The following is a 19,588-nucleotide window of genomic DNA, read 5'->3' as shown; positions in this document are numbered from 1 at the left end:
TCTTGGGCTTTGATGAGCAAATGCTAATGACTCAGATTCCATTTAGGGAGCTGCAGAGAAGTACAAGAGATGAAACAACAGGTTTTCTTAATGAGGACTGGTCAGAGGTGAAAGAGGACGCAGCTGTGTGTGGGTTTGTTTTTTTTTTTAAGTCTTAACAAGACAAGGAGGAACAGGTTTGAGCTTAATTCAGCAGAAGGGATTTATGTAAGTATCAGGGAGAACTTTCTGGCAGTGAAGGTCAGGGTTATTGCCCCTGTTGTGGCAGAGAGTAATGTCACTGAATTGGATTCACCTTTTAAAAATATTTTTACATAGCAGAACATAGAAGTGCTTCCTGTGGGGCTAAAAGAAGAGATTGCAAATGGCCAAGAGTCTTCAATGTTTTATATCAACAGTTTATCAGGAAACACTGTATAAAATGAACTATTTTTGTTAAGAGGTATTGATTTGGAATCAGCACATAGCTGATCCTTCAGCAGGTTTCCAGAGATAGTAAATTACATGGGAGAAGCATGTCCATCTTTCTCCTGTGGAGCAGCTGGTGGATTTAAACCTCTTGCCTGAACGCTGGCAGTACAACTCTTTACCCACTAGGACACCAGGGCTCTCTAATGAGTTAGAGGAATGGTTATATAAATTATGGAATATTGGTTGACGGAACACAACGAAATTATTTAAGAAACAAATTTTTAAAAAATTTTAAAGATATGAAAATTGTTCCTCATATAAATTTACTTGAGTAAATAAAGCGGTTTAGAATGTGTGTGTGCCTGTGTATATGCATCTCTCAAATGCAAAACTCAAACTCATTGCCATCATTTCAGAACTGCCTCATAGCTGACCCTCCAATGAGTTTGCAGAGGCTGTAAATCACACGGTAGGAGATTGTTCATTCTGATGTACACTCATAAAGGGGGGGGATCCCTGTTGCCCTGTTGTTGTTGTTATGTGCCGAGTCGTTTGCGACTCATAGCGACCCTATGTACAACAGCCCTAAACCGTGCACTATTCCATGCCAATCTCATTGCCTCTGACACACCCATCCCGATTACCCTAGAAACTGAATCAATCCACCTCATAGAGGGTCTTCCCCTCCTGCGCTGTCCCTCTACTCTACCCAGCATGATGTCCCTCTCTAAAGACCTGTCTCTCCTTACAACATGTCCAAAGTATGTCAGGCGAAGCCCCAGAATCCTTGCCTCCAAGGAGCAGTCTGGTTTAACCCTCTCTAGGATGAATCTGTTTGTTTTCTTGGCAGTCCACGGTACATTCAATACTCTTCTCCAGCACCACAGCTCAAAGGAGTCAATTCTCCTTCTATCCTCCCTAGTCATTGTCCAACTCTGATGCTTAACAAGTGATTGCAAAAACCATGGCCTGTATCAGGCATACCTTAGTCTCCAGAGAGACACCATTGCTCTTGAGTACTTTAGAGAGGTCCCTAACCACAGACTTTCCCATCACAATACGTTTTTTTATTTCCTGGATACTGGTGCCAAGAGTGTTGACCGTGGAGCCGAGCAAACTGAAGCTGTGAACAATCTCAATCTCTTTGCCATCCATCCTGATGCTACCGATTGGTCCGGTGGTGAGAATTTTTGTCTTCTTGACATTGAGCCTCAGTCCATACTGAAGGCTGCAGTCCTTGACCCTCTGCAGTAAGTGCATGAGGTCCTCCTCAGTTTCAGCAAGCAAAGTTGTGTCATCTGCATAATGCCTATTGTATAGATCGTCCACCAATCCTAACGCCACGCTTCTCCTCATAGAGCCCAGCCTCTCGGATAATCTGCTCTGTATACAGGTTGAAAAGGTATGGAGATAGGACACATCCCTGGCGTACACCCTTCCCAATTTTGAACCATGGAAGGAATAAATACCAAAAATTCAAGAATAGAGACCAGTGAGACTGCAAGTGATTTTCAATGTATTCTTAAAAAGTTTTGTTTTTCACACTTTTTAAGTGATCATAACATTTTTATTAACCAGTAAAATAAAGAAATAAATGGATAGACAGATATGGCTCAGATAGGCAGCATTTTGTTAAAACCATTTAGGTGACTTACCTGAAGACATAGTGGTATGCACAGATAGTCCATGATTTTATGGTTGGTGTTCAACACATCTTCTGATTGAAGAGCCCTTTGAGGACAGAAACGTTGCCACAAATGGCCATAATTGTAGTTGTATACGATCAAGTCAGAATCAATCTATAACTGACCCTTCAGCAGGTTTCCAGAGTCAGTAAATTGCATGAGAGGAGATTCAAACCATGAACCTTTGGGTTGGCAGAGCAATTCCTTACCACTAAGCAACTAGAGCTTCCTACAGATGACAGTAGTGTTTATATCGTGACTAAGGTGATGTCAAGAAGTGGCAGACAGAGGGCAAAACACTGATGCTAAACTATTGGCCAGCCTAGTGAGGATATCCTCCAGCCTTCAAGACAAACCACAGTGGAGCAAAGCTGGGCCTTGGCTCCACACATCCTCCTACCTGGCAGAAGGAGTGAAGGAGTCAGGGGCTCAGGGCTCCTATGTCAACTCTTCTGTCTGGATTTGTGTCCCTTTCTGGATTTCCTCACCACCTGTCAGGAAACATTTCTGAGAAGCTGTGGTGGCTCCTGGCCAGGGGGTGGGGAGTGTTATTAAAGAATTCTTTTTCCTGATTGGTGAAGAGCCCCTTAGGGACAGGAAATGGAGTAGCCCCTGGGGTGGGCACTGCCCTTTCCTCATTTCTTTGTGTCTCCTACTTGGGGTCCTGAATCCAGTTCTTTGGTAGTGCCTGTTCCTGGCACATTTATAATTTTGTCTGTAATCATACACTATCTTGCAGAGTTGGCCTGTGGAGGCACCTGGTCCAGGATAAACCATGGAGTGTTGCTGAGTTTAGGGTAAACCACTCTGTGGACTCATTGCTAGCCTTTAACATGAATGCATACAGTTGATATAAGTTTACCATTAAGTGAACCTTGAAAGATATTTATAATCATGAAAAGACAGCAACATCTAAAAAGTGTGATATTTCACCTCTTTGTGTGAGAATGTTACAGATATTTCCCTACAAATCAAAAGTCATTATTTCTTTGCATAAATGCCATTTTGGCTTATGAAAAGCTTCATAGAAATGTCCTACTTTTGGATAGCAGGAGAAGCCTATCCTTGTCTTCTTACAGAGGAATACGTTATCCTTATAATGTTTCAAAGACTTTCATGGTTCTTTATGGTTGCATAATAAGTTGCATGTACCATAATTTGATTATTTATTTATTCCTCATGGACACCTCAGTTGCTTCCATTTATTTGATACTGTAATTAAATCAATAAGGAATATTTGTTCATTTGTTTTTGTTGTTGTTAAATGCCATCACTTGGGTTCCAACTCACAGCAAACCTAGGCACAACAGAACAAAACTCTGCCCAATTCTATGTCTTCCTTAGCATGTCTGTTGTGTGTAAGCATTATTTTGTCAATCCATCTCATTGAAGGTCATCCTCTCTTTGATTTAACCTCCACTTTTCCAAGCATCATGTCTTTTTCTAGCAATTGATCCCTTCTGATAACATGCCCAAAATATGTGAGACGAAGTTTCCCTGTCCTTGCCTCTAAGGAATACTCTGGTATAATGTCTTCCCCACCTCTCCCTCCCAAGGAATGGTCCCTGCCCAAAGTATGTGAGACCAAGTTTCACCATCTTTACCCTTTAGGAACACCCTGAGTGCACTTCTTCTAAGACGGATTTGCTTGGTGTTTTGTGGTTTGGGAGTTTGGGTTTTTTTAAGTCCATGAGATAGGTCAGAACCTCCCAGGCCCCATGAAACAGAATGCTAAAAGCTTGCTTGATCTTGATTTTCAATGTGATTATAGACCATGAAAGCAGAACCTCACAATCCTTCTGATTTGGGGGGATATTAGGAGGTGTCAGGAAAGTTAGCACACAGATAATTGGCTTGTGGCGGCCCACTGTTCATAGCAGCGTCATTTTTTTAATCCTTCAATGTTGGCTCCTTGTGTCAGTAGAATTCACTAAGCATCGGATTGTTCTCCTACTAATAACGAACGTGAAATGGGGTTGGATTATCCCCACAGATTAGTTTTACCCTGCTGATGCTGTCTTGTTTTGTGATGGGATATACAACACTCTTCTCAACATCACCATTCAAAGGCATTATTGATTCTTCCATCATTATTATTAATTGTCCAACTCTCAGGTGCATAGAAAGCAATTGGAAATACTCTGATTTGGGTCATATTTATCTTAGTCTTTAACATTATTCATTCTTTGTAGAGATAACTTGACAGCATATTTTCCCCAATGCAATATGTCTTTTGGTTTCTTGACTGCTATTACCGTGAATGCTGACTATGGCTCCAAGTAAAATGAAATATTTGACAACTTCAATCTTTCTCTCTCTTATCATGATGTTGCTCCTCACTTATCATGATGTTGCTCATTGGTCCAGTGGTGAGAATTTTTTGCTTTCTTAATGTTGAGATATGCCAGGGCTGTATCCTGTCTCCACACCTTTTCAATCTTTATGCAGAACAGGTTATCTGGGAGGCTGGGCTCTATGAGGAGAAATGTGGCATCAGGATTGGAGGGAAAATCATCAACAATCTGTGTTATGCAGATGACACAACCTTGCTTGCTGAAACTGAAGAGGACCTGAAGCACTTGCTGTGGAAGGTCAGGGACTGCAGTCTTCAGTATGGATTGAGACTCAATATCAAGAAAACAAAAATTCTCACCACTGGGCCGATTGGCAGCGTCATAATGGATGGTGAAGAGATTGAGATTGTTCAAGTTTTGGTTTGCTTGGATCCACAGCCAACACTCTTGGCACCAGCAGCTAGGAAATTAAAATATTATTGCGATGGGAAAGTCTGTGGTTAGAGACCTCTCTAAAGTGCTGAAGTGCAAAGATGTCAGTCTGGAGACTAAGGTGCACCTGATACAAGCCATGGTCTTTGCAATCACTTGCTATGCATTGGAGAGCTGGGCAATGACTAGGGATAATAGAAGGAGAATTGATGCCTCTGAGCTGTGGTATTGGAGAAGAGTATTGAATATACCATGGACTGCTAGAAAAACAAACGGGTTTGTCCTGGAGAGGGTGAAGCCAGGCTGCCCCTTGGAGACAAGGATTCTGAAGCTTCATCTGACATATTCTGGACATAGTGCAAGGAGGGACCAGTCCTTGGAGAATGGCATCATGCTTGGGATGGTGGAGGTGCAGCTCAGGAGAGGAAGACCCTCGATGAGATGGATTGATTCAGTGACTGGGGTAATAATGAGGGCAGGTGTGTCAGAGATGGTGGGATTGGCACAGGATAGCGCAGAGTTTAGGGCTGTTGTACATAGGGTCGCTATGAGTCTCAGGCAACTCGACGGCACATAACAACAACAACAATGTTGAGATGTAATCTTTATTGAATGCTATATTCTTTGATGTTCTGACTCAAATATCTCAACTCCTCTTCACTTTCTGCAAGCAAAGTCGAGTCTTCTGTATAATGCAAGTACTTGAGGAATCTTCCTCTGATCCTTATGCTACACTCTTCTTCATATAGTTCAGCTTCTCAAATTATTTGCCTAACAACTAACTGAATAAATATAAAGAAAGGGTGTGATTCTGACACATCTTTCCTGATTTAAAACCATGCACTGTTCCCAGTCCCTTGTCCTTCTTGACAAGGCTGACTCTTGGTCTACGTATATATTTTACATGAGTACAATTAAGTGTTCTGAGATTCTCATTTTTTTTTTCAATGTTGTTGTTGTTATGTGTTGTCGAGTCACCTGAGACTCATGTTGACCCCATACACAATAGCCCTAAACCCTGCTCTCCCCTGTGCCAATCTTATTGTCTCTGACACATCTATCCCCATTACGCTAGTCACTGAATCAATCCACATCATCAAGGGTCTTCCTCTCCTGTGCTGTTTCATAGTTAATAAAACACAAATAATCCTTTTCCTGGAATTCTATTCTTTCAGGCAAGATCCTCTGACACTAGGAATTATATCCCTTCCACCATGACCTTTTCTAAATCCAGTTTGAATTTCAAGTAGTTCCTTGCCTATATATTGTTCTAGCCATTTAAAAATAATCTTTTTGTGAGATTTTACTTGCATGTAATAGTAATGATATTATTCAATGTTCTGCACATTCTGTTGAATAACCTTTTTTTGGAGAGGGGAGTGAGAATAGATATAGATATCTTCTGGTCAGTTGATGAGATAGCTGTCTTCCAAGTTTGTTGGCATAAACTAATGAGCATGCCCAGGGTGCAGTTATTTTTGTCGTTGTCAAAATATGTCAGTTGATATTTCATCAATTCCTAGGACCACTTTTTTTTTTCAATTCCTTCAGGGCAGCTTGAACATCTTCCTTCAATACCATTGGTTATTGATCATATGCTACTTCCTGAATTGTTTCAGCATCAACCAGTTCTTTTTGGTACAGGGACTCTAGTCCTTCCATCTTATTTTGACGCTTCCTGCAGTGTTCTCAGTTTTGCCTATATATAGCAACTTAAAACTTGAATTTGTTTTTCAGTTCTTTCAGCTTGAGAAATTCTGGCCACATTCTTCCTTTTGAGTTTCCTAACTCCAGATCTTTGCACATTTTGTTATAATACTTTGTTTTGTCTTCAAAGCTTCCTTTTGGAATCTTCTATTCAGCTCTCTTACTTCAACATAGTCTTGCTGAAGTTTTCTTCATTTACTCTAAGCAAGGTTATGCTATCTGCATGATGCAGATTGCTGGTGAATCTTCCTCTAATCCTGATGTTGCATTCTTCTTCATATTATCCAGCTTCTTGAATGATTTTCTCAGCATATAGATTGAATAGATGTAAAGATATAACCCTGAGGTGCACCTTTCCTGATTTTAGATCATGTCGTTTTCCCTTTGTGTGTTTGACAGCTGCTTCTTGGTGTCTGTGTAGGTTTCACATAAACACAAGTAAGTGTTCTGGGATTCTCATTCTTCTTAATGTCAGCCATAATCTGTTATTCAGTGAAATGGTTTTGCATAGTTTCAGTTTATCTTATAGTTTGTTGTCATTGTGTACTGTTGAATCAGAACTAACCCATAGCTGACCCTCCAGCTGGTTTTCAGGGGCAGTTAATTGTACAGGAGGACATTCTCCATCCTTCTCCTGCAGAGCAGCTGATAGATTTGAACCACGTGCCTTTGGGATTGCAGACTAACATGCTCATGATTCAAGCCATGGTCTTCACTATTACTTTCTATGCATCAGAGAGCTGGACAATAACTGAAGATGACAGAAGAAGAATTGATGCCTTTGAGTTGTTGTGCAGGAGAAGAGTCTTGAATATACCATGGACTACCAAGTTGATCTGTCTTGGAGAGGGTGAAACCAAGTTTCTCCTTGGAGGCTAGGATTTTGAGTCACTGTCTCACATACTTTGGGCACTTGGCCAAGTGGGACAATCCTTGGAGAAGGACATCATGCCCAGAAGGGTGGAGGGATAGTGCAGGAGAGGAAGACTCCAGATGAGATGGATTGATACAGTAACTAGGGCAATGTTGGAGTGTAATTTTTCATAATAATAAATCTTCTTTATCTCTATTAGATTAGCCATAATACCATTAATTTTATTTCTTATTTTGTTTATTTGTATCAGCGAGTTTGTGGATTAGTAGCTTGTGTTGTTTTTCTTTTCAATCTAGTCAATGGTTTGTGTATTTTGTTGACCTTTTAAAAACCTAAATTCTGATATTTTTGCATTTTTCATTGTTTTCCTGTTTTATTTATTTCCTATTTTTCAAAGCTTTTGATTTCTTCCCTTCTTTTCTCATTTTTTCAAGTTGTTTTCTTAAAATTAATGATTTTGGATATTTCTCTTTTCCTTAGTATAGGCGTTTATCACTTTGAAGTCCCCTGTGTGTCCTGCTTCTCCATGTCCCAAAGATTGAGATATATATATAATTTTAGTATTTTTTTATATGACCATATAGGATTTTAGTAGCATACTGTATCTTTTTTCCCTTTTGTTGACATCTAGCCTGATACTATTATGGTCAGAGAAGTTACTTTGTATGACTTTAGTCTTTTTAAAAAATGTGTTTAAACCTATTCTATGTCCCTGCATATGACCAACTCTGGAAAATGATCCATGTACACTTGGGGAAGAGTGCACATCATTATGAAGCTGGGTTGAGTGTGGTATATACATCCATCAGGTTTTGATTGATTCAGTGACAGGGGTAACAGGGGTAGGTGTGTCAGAGACAATGGGGTTGGCACAGGATAGAGCAGGGTTCACAGCTATTGTACATAGGGTTGCTTTGAGTTGAAAGTGACTCAACATCACATAACAACAGCAATATCTGTTATTTATAGCATTGTGTTCAAACGTCTTCCTGCTAAGTTGAAGTTGTCTTTTTCTCCTTTTTTAGCAGTATTTGTTTCATCTATTTTGGAGCATTTTTGTTGTAGTCGTTGTTAGGTGTCATTGAGTCGAGTATGATTCCAGGTGACCCTAAGAATAACAGATCTGAACTCTGTCCTCTCTAGTCCCAACCTCACAATCTCCGACACCCTCAAGCCCATTGCTGTAGTCACTGTGTCAATCCACCTGGTTGAGGGTCTTCTTCTCCTTCGTCAACCCTCCACCTTTCCAGGCATGATATCCCTCTCCAAGGAATAGCCTGTGCAAACAACATGCCCAAAGTATGTGGGATGAAGCTTTGGAAAGTTTCATTGAAATAAATTTTATTTCCAATCTGTATGATCATCTTTCCTTCCTTTCTTTCTTTTTTTTTTTGTTTGATTAGTCTATGGAATATTTTTCCTCTCTTTTTTTTTTAAATTTCCAGCCAGTAACAATAACACTACCACAAAGGTTATATAGGGTGATTTATGCTTACGCTTTTTATGAAAGACAAAATCTATCTTGCTCATTTTTCTGCTTTTTTTTAATATCTTTTTTGTTTTTTTTAATTCTAACTTTTCTGCTTTGTGCTATCATAGATGCTTTCCTGTGATGAGATCTTTTCCTTTCTCCTCAATGTTCTCTCTCACCTTTGTCATTTCTTAAGTATATTCTTACAGCATATATTGCATCACACACATAATTGCAACAAAGTTTGATGTGAAAAACAGTTAACAGTCTTAACATAATAAATCAGTCCATGGTGATATGTTTGTTCCTCCTATGCCCATTTCTTTTGTTATGCCTCCCAACCTTAATATCAATATTTGATTTTTATTTTATAAATTCAGCTACTTTATCCTGTTGTTCATTTGTTCTATCTTCCATCTGTTAACTCTGAACTTGAGTGTGTCTCTTGCATTTTCCAATTCAGTTGCTAAACCTCTTCTGAGAAATGTGCTGACTCTCCACAGCAGAAAGGAACACATGATACAGCTGCTCAGTATGTGAAGCTTCCGTGGTTTTCACTGAACTGTGCTTGAAGTTAGGACTAAGCCGCCTAGGCCTCAGCCTCTCAAAGGTTTGTTCAAGGAGATTTAAAAATAAATAAACCCTAATGCCAAGAACTCCAAGTATAAGCATTAGAAATCTAACACGAGTTATAATTTCCCTTCTAATATAAAATGAGGAACAGCTCAGTGTGATTGGGGAGGAAAAACACATGGGCCTGGGAGACCATGGCCTTTGGAGATGTTCACTACATGCTGTCCAAAGGATTTTGCTCTTAGCTGTGGGCAGGGAGCTACTGAATTCCAGCTGGTGCCCCTGAGGTCTGTGTCTGTCTAGAAGCATGCTTTTAAATCTGTCTTCCTTTCTCATGTCCACAGGAGTTAACTGACACCTGCTAAACACCTAGCTTCTCATCTTGGGGATTCGGAGTACCCTAAACTGGGACTTTACATATAAGAAAGATTTGGACCTGCCACTCTCAATAGGAAATTCCTTGTTTGATATAGTACTTTCTTTAGTATTATAAAACTTCCTGTCAAGTTTGTGGTTTTCTTTGTTTGCATTGTTTTGTTTTTAATATATGGGAAAAGAAAACCTGATTGAGGTAATAAAGGGAATGTTGAGCTCCTGTATGTCAAAGGAAGTGGAGGGGATACTTTTAGACTTAGACTTTCAGCTCCCAATAAGTGTGTCTTTAATAACATCAGAGGAATGTAGTGGAGATATGAATGGGTGTGTGGAGCCACAGTTGTTCCGTGACAAGTGGTGGGCTCAGTGCTTATCTGCAACTCTATTTTGGTCCTAGAATCATGTACCTTATATGGTAAGAGCAATGACCACAACCGTTTTGAGTTTTTCTTGTTTTTGCCATACGTACCACACTTCCAAACTGAGACTGGCATTTCCTGGGAAGGACATGCAATGTATATACTAGTGAAAGAAGCCTGAACATTGCACAAAGCCCAAACATTCTGAGATATCTCCCCATTTACCTGAAGCCAGCGGGCTTGGAACTGCAGAATAGGAATAACTTTTTTTTTACTAGTTTATTTACAAAACTTGAAAAAAATTCAAATTCTTTCAATTTCCCTCATCCTCCCACCTATCAAATTGTGCAACCCAATGATTAATCTCCCCCCCTACACAACCACATCCCTGTGTTTTCAGCCTCTCCCACCCCTCCTGAATTCTTATACTCATTCTATAATAACGGTTTTATACAATATTTATCCTTATGGGACTGAGTTAGTTCACTCAGTATAATGCTCTCCAGTCCCTTCCAAGTTAGGTAACAATTTACAAAGTTATTACTCCTGTGTGCTGCATAGTATTCCATTGCGTAAATGTACCATAATTTCTCAATCCATTCATTTGTCTATGGACATTTGGGCTGTTTCCATGTTCTTGCAATGGTGAATAATGCTGATATGAACATTGGTGTACAAATCTCAGTTTGTGTCTCAGTTCTCATATTCTCAGGGTATATTCCAAGTAGTGGAATAGGTGGGTCATATGGAATTTCTATATTCAGCTTTTTGAAGAAGTGCCAAACTGCCTTCCAGAATAGTTGCACCATCTTACAATCCTACCAACAATGTATAAGAGTTCCTTTCTCACCACATCCCCTCCAACATCTATTACTTGCTGCTCTGTTAAACTTTCCCAAGAGACAACCCGGGATCAAGCTTGGAAGCTCTAGTCCAAGGTATAAAAATACTGCCAAATGCAATCAGAAATGCACAATCTAAAGAGGATAAAATTGATACATGGGACCTACTAAAGATTAAATCCCTGTGCACATAAAAAAATTTCCCCCAATGGGGTGAAAAGAAAACCTACAGACTGGGAACAAATATTTGCTAATACCATCTCAAACAAGAGTCCTATAACAAAAGTTTCAAAATACTCCTGGGCCTCTACAAAAAGAAAGACTGATAAGCCAATTACAAAATGGGCAAAAGACATGTAAAGAATTTTCACAAAGGAAGATACTCGAATGGAAAACAGACACTTGAAGAAAAGCTCCAAATCACTAGCAATAAGAGAGATGCAAATCAAAATCACAATGAGGTACCATCTCACTCCAGTAACGATGGCATAGAAAGAACTTTAATTGACTAGTTGCTGTCGTATCAGTTCTGGCTCATGGGTGGAACTGTGTCCCAAAGGATTTTCAGTGACAGGGCTTTTGACAGTAGATCACTAGGTCTTTGCTTTGCCTCTGGTTGAAATCAAGCCTCTAGATACTCAGTTAACAGCTGAACACGTCAGCCATTTGTGCCACCCAAGGACTCCCAGCAGTCCCTGCACAGTCGTCTGATCTGATGCTGTTCTGTACAAATGTCAATTCCTGAAGTTAAATGGCTTCACTAAGTTTGTTGTTGAACTGTCTGGATTTTTATTGTCTTTTTTTAAAAAAAAAAATTAATTTCACTGAACATTTACAAAGATTTTGGATTTCCATTCATTGTTGCACTTTTCTCCCCACCCACCCCCAGTTCGCTCTTCTCCTTGAAAAGCAAAAGAAAATCTCCTTCATTGGTACACAATCCCCCCATACCCCCCCACCCCCATCCCGAGTATACTCCACTCTGCAACCCTCATTCCGAACCCCTGTGATAATCATAATGCCCCAAAATATGTTACTTCTAAACTGTTCTCTCCCTCATCGGCTTCAATGTAGTATACATCATTTATCCAGTTTTTCTCAGTCTTACCCTCACCCTGATGTCAGCCTCATTCTGCAACAGTGTCTTTTTTCGGGTGCTCCATGAAGGAGGTTTAGGTTTTCTTGATTTTTTTGGATGTTTTAGATTTAAGGGATGATGTAGAGTATCCGTGTAAGTACTTCTTTCTCTGAGTAAGAATAAAATAGAAAAGTTCATGTGAAAGGATGAATATTTCTAGATTCAAGTCATATTTCATTCATTCATCAATCATTCATGCTCTATTTCTTGTGTGTGCATTTTGTCCACACAAGATTTGGAAACAGTGGTGAAATAAACAGAAAAGATACTACTTCTAGGAAGTTCTTGTTTCAGCAGAGGAGCCAGGCAATAAAGCAAATGAATAGCAAAATAATTTCAAGGAGTAATATGTTCCTGAGAGAAAAGTGAGCCAATAAAAAAATTAACAATTGAAAATGTTGACATAAAGACATTCTTGCAGGATGTTCATTGTGAGTAGGTGCAGTTGAGTCAAGTGAGACTCATAGCTATTCATGAACAACATATCAGAACCCTGTCCTATCGTGCGCCATCGTCATAATTTCTGACACACTAGAGCCCATTACCGCAGTCACTGTGTCAGTCCATCTGGTTGAAGGTCTTCCTCTCCTTCACCCTCCCTCCACCTTCCCAAGCACAATGCCCCTCTCCAAGGAATACCCTCTCCTAACAACATGCCTGAAGTATATAGGTTGAAGCTTTACCATCCTTACCTACAAGGAACACTCTGGCTGCACTTTCTCCAAGACAGGATAGCTAATCTTTTACTATCAGATGATTTATTGTTGCTCTTTTCTCCCTCAAAATATTCCTCTTTAAGATATATTGCTTTATTGTGGTTTTGATTTGCATCTCTCTTATTGCTAGTGATTTGGAGCATTTCTTCATGTGTCTGTTTGCCATTCGAATATCTTCCTCTGTGAAAATTCTTTCCATGTCTTTTGCCCATTTTGTAATTATCAGTCTTTTTCTTGTGGAGGCCCAGGAGTATTCTGTCAACTTTTGTTATAAGACTCATGTCTGAGATGGTATTACCAAATATTTGTTCCCAGTTTTGTCTCAGTTGTATGAAAATATAAAAGTTTTTGGTAATTTTAACACATCTATGAAGGCTCTTCGATCTTACAAAGTTAAATCATGAAATATAGTATACTTTATTTAAAAACAAAATAGAGATAAAATACTTAGACTTTAAGATGCTGTCAAGACATCAGTTTTATTTTGTTAGGTACTATTGAGTAGACTCCAGCTCATAGCTTCCCTGTGTACAACAGAACCAAGCCCTGCCCAGTCCTCTACCATCCTCATAATTCTTTCACGTTTGAGGCCATTATTGAAGCCACTGTTACTATAACTCTCAGTGAGAGTCTTCTTCTTTTCTCTAACTCTGTATTTTACCAAGCATGGTATCCTTCTCAAGACACTTTTTCCTTTTACTAACATGTCCAACGTATGTGAGATGAAGACTCATCAACCTTACATCTAAGGATCATTCTGGAAGAACTTCTTCCAAGACATGGTTGTTTGTTCTCTGGAAGTCCATGGCATCTTCAATATTCTTCACCAAAGTTCCAATTCTTCTTCTGTCTTCCTTATTTGTTGTCCAGCATTTGCATGGCTACAGAGTGACTGGAAACACTTTGATTTGGCTGAGTCAGGTACATCTTAATCCTCAAAGTGACATCTTGATTCTTTAACACTTTAAAGAGGGCTTTTGCAGCACATTTGTTCAATGCAATGCATCACTTAATTTTTTTACTGCTGCTTTCGAGGGTATTGATTGTGGATTCAAGTGAAAGGAAATTCTTGACAACTTCAATGTTTCCTCCATTCATCAGGACATTACTTCTTGATCCAGTTGTGAGGATTTTTGTTTTCCTTGATGGAAAGATGTAATCCATACTGAAAGACAGTCTTTTATCTTCACCGCTGTTTGAAGTCCTCTTCACTTTCAGCAAGTAAAATTGTATCATCTGCATATCACAAGTTATTAATGGGCATTCTTGCTGACACACATTGTTCTTTATATAGTCCAACTTCTCTGATTATTTGTTCATCATACAGATTTAATCAGTTTGACAAAAGGAAACAACTTTGACACACACATTTCCTGACCTTAAATCCCCTTGTCCTGTTCATTGACTCAAAGTCATATATTGGTTCTCAATACTTGTTTTCCTTTTACTGAGCTTCAGTTTGAATTTGCACATAAGCAGCTGGTGGTCTATTCTCCAGTCCAAAGCTGCCCTTGGTCTGACTGACATTGATCTTCTTTAGAGTCTATTTCCAGTACATGCACTCCTTCATTACTGTCAAGACAGAAGCTCCTCATAGCTGACCCTTCATTGAGTGGCAGATCATCAGAGGTGATTGCCCATCTTTCTCCAGTGTGATATTTGCAAAGAAAGAAAGCTGGGCCAGAGCTTTCCCATACTGTGTGTGTAGGGTGTCTTGAAATACAAGTATGAAGTCGGAATTTTATTTTTGGTTAATGGAGAGTCAGAAAAGAGGAAAAGAAAACATAATTAAGTTGATTTGAAAGAGAAATCCTACATGTAAAGGCCATTGGGAAAACATAAAATCTACAGAAAAAGATTGTACTAAGAACAACAGTGGTGTAAGTTGTTGTTGTTATGTGCCATCGAGTCGCTTGCAACTCATAGCTACCGTATGTACAAGAGCTCTAAATACTGTTCTATCCTGTGCCAACCTAACCATCTCAAATGCACTTATTCCCACCGCTCCGGTCACAGAATCGGTCCATCTCATCAAAGGTCTTCCTCTCCTTCGCCGCCCCTCCACTCTGCCAAACATGATAAAATAACATGGTTTTTCCTTTCACACATATGTATTCCAGTGTAAAACAACAAAATAAAATACACCCTGTTCTTATTAAACTTTTCCATTTATAAAGAAAAAAGATTGAAAAATCACTAATTCATTTAGCCAGTTTATTTATTTTTAGATTTTCAAAATAGTTTCTAAAATAATCAAGGCAGTGGTATCTCTACCCAAGAGGTCCTCTTAAAGAAAAGAAAAGAAAGTGTCTTCAAATTCATTGCTGTTGACTCAGAACTGGCTCAGAGCTGACCCTGCAGCAGGTGTTTGGAAGCTGGTGCTTGCACAAGAGACTGCCCATCGTCCTCCCACAGAGCTGCTTGTGGATTCCGAATTGGTGCTGCCTTTACTTAGCAGGGTAATAGTCTATGGATTGTTGTTATTACTTTGAGTCATCAAGTTGACTATGACCAATAATAACTCTATGCTCAATGAATCGGAACCCTGCCCTTTCCTATAACATCCTCATCAGCTCTGATAGACTTGAGTTCATTGTTATAGTCACTTTGTTAATACATCAAGTTGAGGATCTTCCTTTCTTACCCTGACCCTCCAATTTTCCAAGCATGATGCCTTTTCCTAAGGATTGACCCCTCCTGATGATGTGCGCAAATACGAGATGGAGCTTCACCGACCTTGCTTGCTCCCAGGACTTCTCTGGTTGTATTTTCTCCAAGACAGATTTGTGTGTTTCTTTGGAAGTCCAGGGGATACTCAGTCCTCTTCTCCAATAGGATGACTCAAAGACATTGCTTATTCTATCATCCTTCTGCATTGTCTAACTTTCAGCTGTTCCTTGAAGGTCCTACATTAGAAAATATCTTTCCTTTCAAGTGCATACTCTTTAAAACTTTCTAACATCCACTAATTCAAATTGCAGGAATGCTGTAGAAATCAGAAGCAAGAACTTTGTGAGAAGTTTGATTACTTGTATGGCATCCTGGAGGAGAGGAAGAATGAAATGACACGAGCCATCACCCGGACACAAGAGGAAAAACTAGAACATGTTCGAGCTTTGATCAAAAAGTATTCTGACCATTTGGAGAATGTATCAAAGTTGGTTGAGTCAGGAATCCAGTTCATGGATGAGCCAGAAATGGCAGTGTTTCTGCAGGTAAGCTTTTTTGACACCAGAGAAAACAAACTAAGAAGGTAGGTACTGAAGACTTCATTGTTATCATATCTTGATGTGAAAATATCTTATGAGGCACTTTTACTAGTCAGGGTCCATCTCATTTCGACCTGTCTTACCAGCATAATTGTAAATCCACCCTTTGTTCATATATTTAATTGATTAAATAATGTAACAAACATTTCTTTAACTTTGCTTAAGCATAAGAGAATTCTTCTATAAAGCAATTATTTATGACAATTAGAAATTAACCTATGAGATTTTGAGATCAGTAAAGCAAAGAAGTCTCACTATCATTTTTGACATAAAGAATTTAAGCAGCCCTGTCTTTTGTTTGCTTTCGCAGAATGCCAAAACCCTGTTACAAAAGTAAGTAGGTTTTTATTTTGTGGGGAAATGCATACTTTCATCCAAGGCTCTGTGACAGCAAGTAGCAACTTGTCTTTTTGCAGAATTTCTGAGGCATCGAAGGCATTTCAGATGGAGAAATTAGAACATGGGTATGAAAATATGAGCCACTTCACCGTCAACCTCAATAGAGAAGAAAAAATAATACGAGAAATTGATTTTTACAGAGGTTTGTTATTCTTTTGACCATTTGGCCAAAACTGCAGGTGTGTGAAAGCAGCAGCAGGGTTCAGTGGGAGAGAAGGGGCCTCAGATTCACCTACAGAATGAATGTCGACATCTTTACAAGGATTATAATTGAAAGTGAAGCTCTGTCTCATTACAGAACCATATTACTTGTTGACAGGATTTAGTCAGCTTTGCATATCAGAGTCTATTATCAAGCCATTTAGGGCATTGAAAACTGAGTAATACAACAATAAATTGATGGTAATGTTGACATCTCAACCTTAGCCATACACAAGATGTTAGCCACTAAAATGAAATATCATCAGGTGAAAAATGAAGGATGAAATAAATATAAAGCACAGATGACATCAGAGTTGGATATTGTAGCCCATCTGCTTAACTGAACTTTAGAAATCAAGAATAATAACAGGTCACAATCCAGAAACAAAGTTAAGTCTGTATGCTTTATGCGCCTTACACTACACTGTGAGCTTCAAACACAGCTCTATGCTTTGCCCCAGATTTCCCACTCCTAGAATTTATCTTGATAAAATTATGAAAAGAGAAAAATAGCTCTGCTACTAACAAAACCTTTGAGCATCTTCATTCATTCAGGTTCATCTAGATGACATGACCTCTCAGCGTGGTGTCATAGACTGTCCCAGTGTCCACCAACTTATACATAGAAGAAAATAATAAAAAAGGATTATTTATAAAATGCTTACTGCATGTCCTTAATATGGTCTGCAGTCAAGCTCATGGAGTTAGCAGAAGACTCCTGACATTAATTTTGGCAGCAGTTAGTATTCACTGAACAAAGGAGGTGAAAAATGAAAACAAGATGAGTGAGAATGGTACATGTTTGCTGAGAGAGGGCAGAGAATTGTATTTCAGTTCAGTTCAACAGAGGCAAATAGGTGACAATCCCAGCCCTCCAAATCTTTGGCAAGTAACAGACCATAATGAATATGTTGGCAATCTCTGGGGCTGTGGGTAGGACTGCACTTTAATCCTGGGGACAGAAACAAGGAGGAGTGTAATGGCTGGATGCCCTTTCACATTTGTCCTGTCTATACAGACCTGGAACCACCAGGCCCCAGGTTAGCTTACTTGGGCTATTGTGAGAAAAGATGTCTCTAACTTGGCTCATCAGGACTAATTGTTAATTGCTCCATGACTGTGGTGGTAAGGATAATGATTAAAAAATAGATTTCATTACCTTACCAGAAGAGGAAGATGAAGAAGAAAGGGAAGGAGATGCGGGAGGAGAAGAAGAAGGAGTAGAAGTGGAAGAGGTGGAAAACATCCGAACAGAGTCATCAGGGGATGAGGAAAATCCTGAGAAAGCCTCTCAGTCCTCTCCACTGGCCTTGGAGCTCCCGGTGGCCTCCGGGGCCCTTCCTGTTCCACCTTCAGAGCCACTTCCTGTCCTGCCATCTCCTGCTGCTGAGGCCCTGGTGACACAGGTAACTCTTCATTAAGTCTTCCCTGAAGAACCGACAGTCAGGTAGCTTCTTTGCAGAACAGCCTGAACAATTTGTTCATAAGGAATAATATAAGGAAAAGATAACTGTATGCCCAGGTATTTGAATATGGAAGGCAAAATATTCCTGGTCAGTCAGGATGTCTGAGGAAGAAAGATCTTTGGGAGATTTGACAAATCATTGTTGATGTAGCTGGCTGGCAAAGACTTTCTTGAACAAGATTTCCCCATTAAAAACACCTTCTAATCTGAGGGTACCTCTGTCTAAAAATTGTGCGCGTGTGTATCTGTGTAAAATATTAATTTGTCGATGAAGGCTTGAGCCTATTCCGTCTTCATTATTGAATTTAAACACGATATAGGAGGAGAAATAATATAGAAGGAACAATAAAGACGATTATGTTTTCAGAATTTTAATTTTTCTGTAGGTAATAAAAGAAGTGTCTACTAAAATCATACTAATTTACCTCCTTGTTGCTGCTCATGAAATACAGCTTTTATATTGCTTTCTAAGGGCAAACAAATACTCCCTGGTTTCCTATGGATTTGCCATTTGATGACATTTCATATTGAGAGATTGTTTAGGAAATTGCTTTATCACAAGTACTTTACCTGGCTGGCTGAGGTAGTATTTTTGAGGTGTCACTGTCCTGTGCTCAGGCTTTTTCTGACTCCTTGACGCCTTCAGCAGACAGGATTCAGGATTCCAGTCGAGATGGTGTTCAGGCAATACTACTCATCAAAGAGGGGCCTTCATTTTATCCATACCTTCAGGGTGAATTGAAATGAACTATAGTAACAAAGCTCAGAGGGGATTCAGAGATGGCATATAGTCCATCTCTGTCTCTGCAGGAAACCAGGCTAACATGACCCTTCTCAGGGCCATTCATGGTCCTGAGAATCTTGAAATTATCAGGCACATAATTGCACTGAAACTGAAAGTAGTATGACAGCCAAATGAGGCTTGGACTTGATAATTAAAATAAATTTTGGGCTTTAAAAATGAGTGCTCCACATATAATGCAATAAAAGTCTTTCTGGTCAATAGTTTGACTGTTAGGTCACATCCAATATTTTATAAGGAATTTTAATTTTAGGCTTCTGTTTATACCTGACCTGGGTGGCTTGTCCTTATCCATTGCCATTGAATTGTAATGAACTGATAGCTGACCCTCCACTGGGTTTTTGAGGCTACACATCACATGGGAAGAGACTGACCATTTTTTCTTCCATGGAATCATTTTTGGATCAGCATAATCCCTGACAGACTAGGCCACCGGAGCTCCCAGGATATCATTTAGTGGAGCATAAACTCCGAAAAAGAGAGGGGGCACCTTCAGATTTCAAGACAAAGGACGCTGCCATAGGCATCCCTCCCCTTAGCACTCAGGAGGGTGGGGAGAGTTGAAATAGAGCCAG

At 39.5% G+C, this 19,588-nt stretch overlaps 1 protein-coding gene across 3 annotated transcripts in view; it reads left to right on the top strand.

Annotated features, from left to right (window-relative positions):
* The window catches only part of TRIM55 (tripartite motif containing 55), a 63,914-nt gene that overhangs the window by 20,650 nt on the left and 23,676 nt on the right, over positions 1-19,588 (top strand). For 2 of the 3 annotated variants that reach the window (XM_006880431.1, XM_006880430.1), the window contains exons 5-8: positions 15,859-16,092; positions 16,457-16,479; positions 16,563-16,687; positions 17,914-18,152. The exons of the other annotated variant lie outside the window; for it this stretch is intronic. In XM_006880431.1, coding sequence (XP_006880493.1) covers positions 15,859-16,092; positions 16,457-16,479; positions 16,563-16,687; positions 17,914-18,152 — 621 coding nt within the window. The remainder of the gene's footprint in view (positions 1-15,858; positions 16,093-16,456; positions 16,480-16,562; positions 16,688-17,913; positions 18,153-19,588) is intronic. 3 annotated transcript variants of the gene reach the window in all.

The sequence above is a fragment of the Elephantulus edwardii genome, unplaced genomic scaffold, assembly GCF_000299155.1.
Source record: "Elephantulus edwardii isolate Elephantulus edwardi_28Jun2011 unplaced genomic scaffold, EleEdw1.0 scaffold00008, whole genome shotgun sequence".
In the NCBI taxonomy this organism is placed as follows: domain Eukaryota; kingdom Metazoa; phylum Chordata; class Mammalia; order Macroscelidea; family Macroscelididae; genus Elephantulus; species Elephantulus edwardii.
The sequence above is the reverse complement of the archived record's forward strand: the minus strand, read 5'-3'. Positions and strand labels throughout refer to the sequence as shown.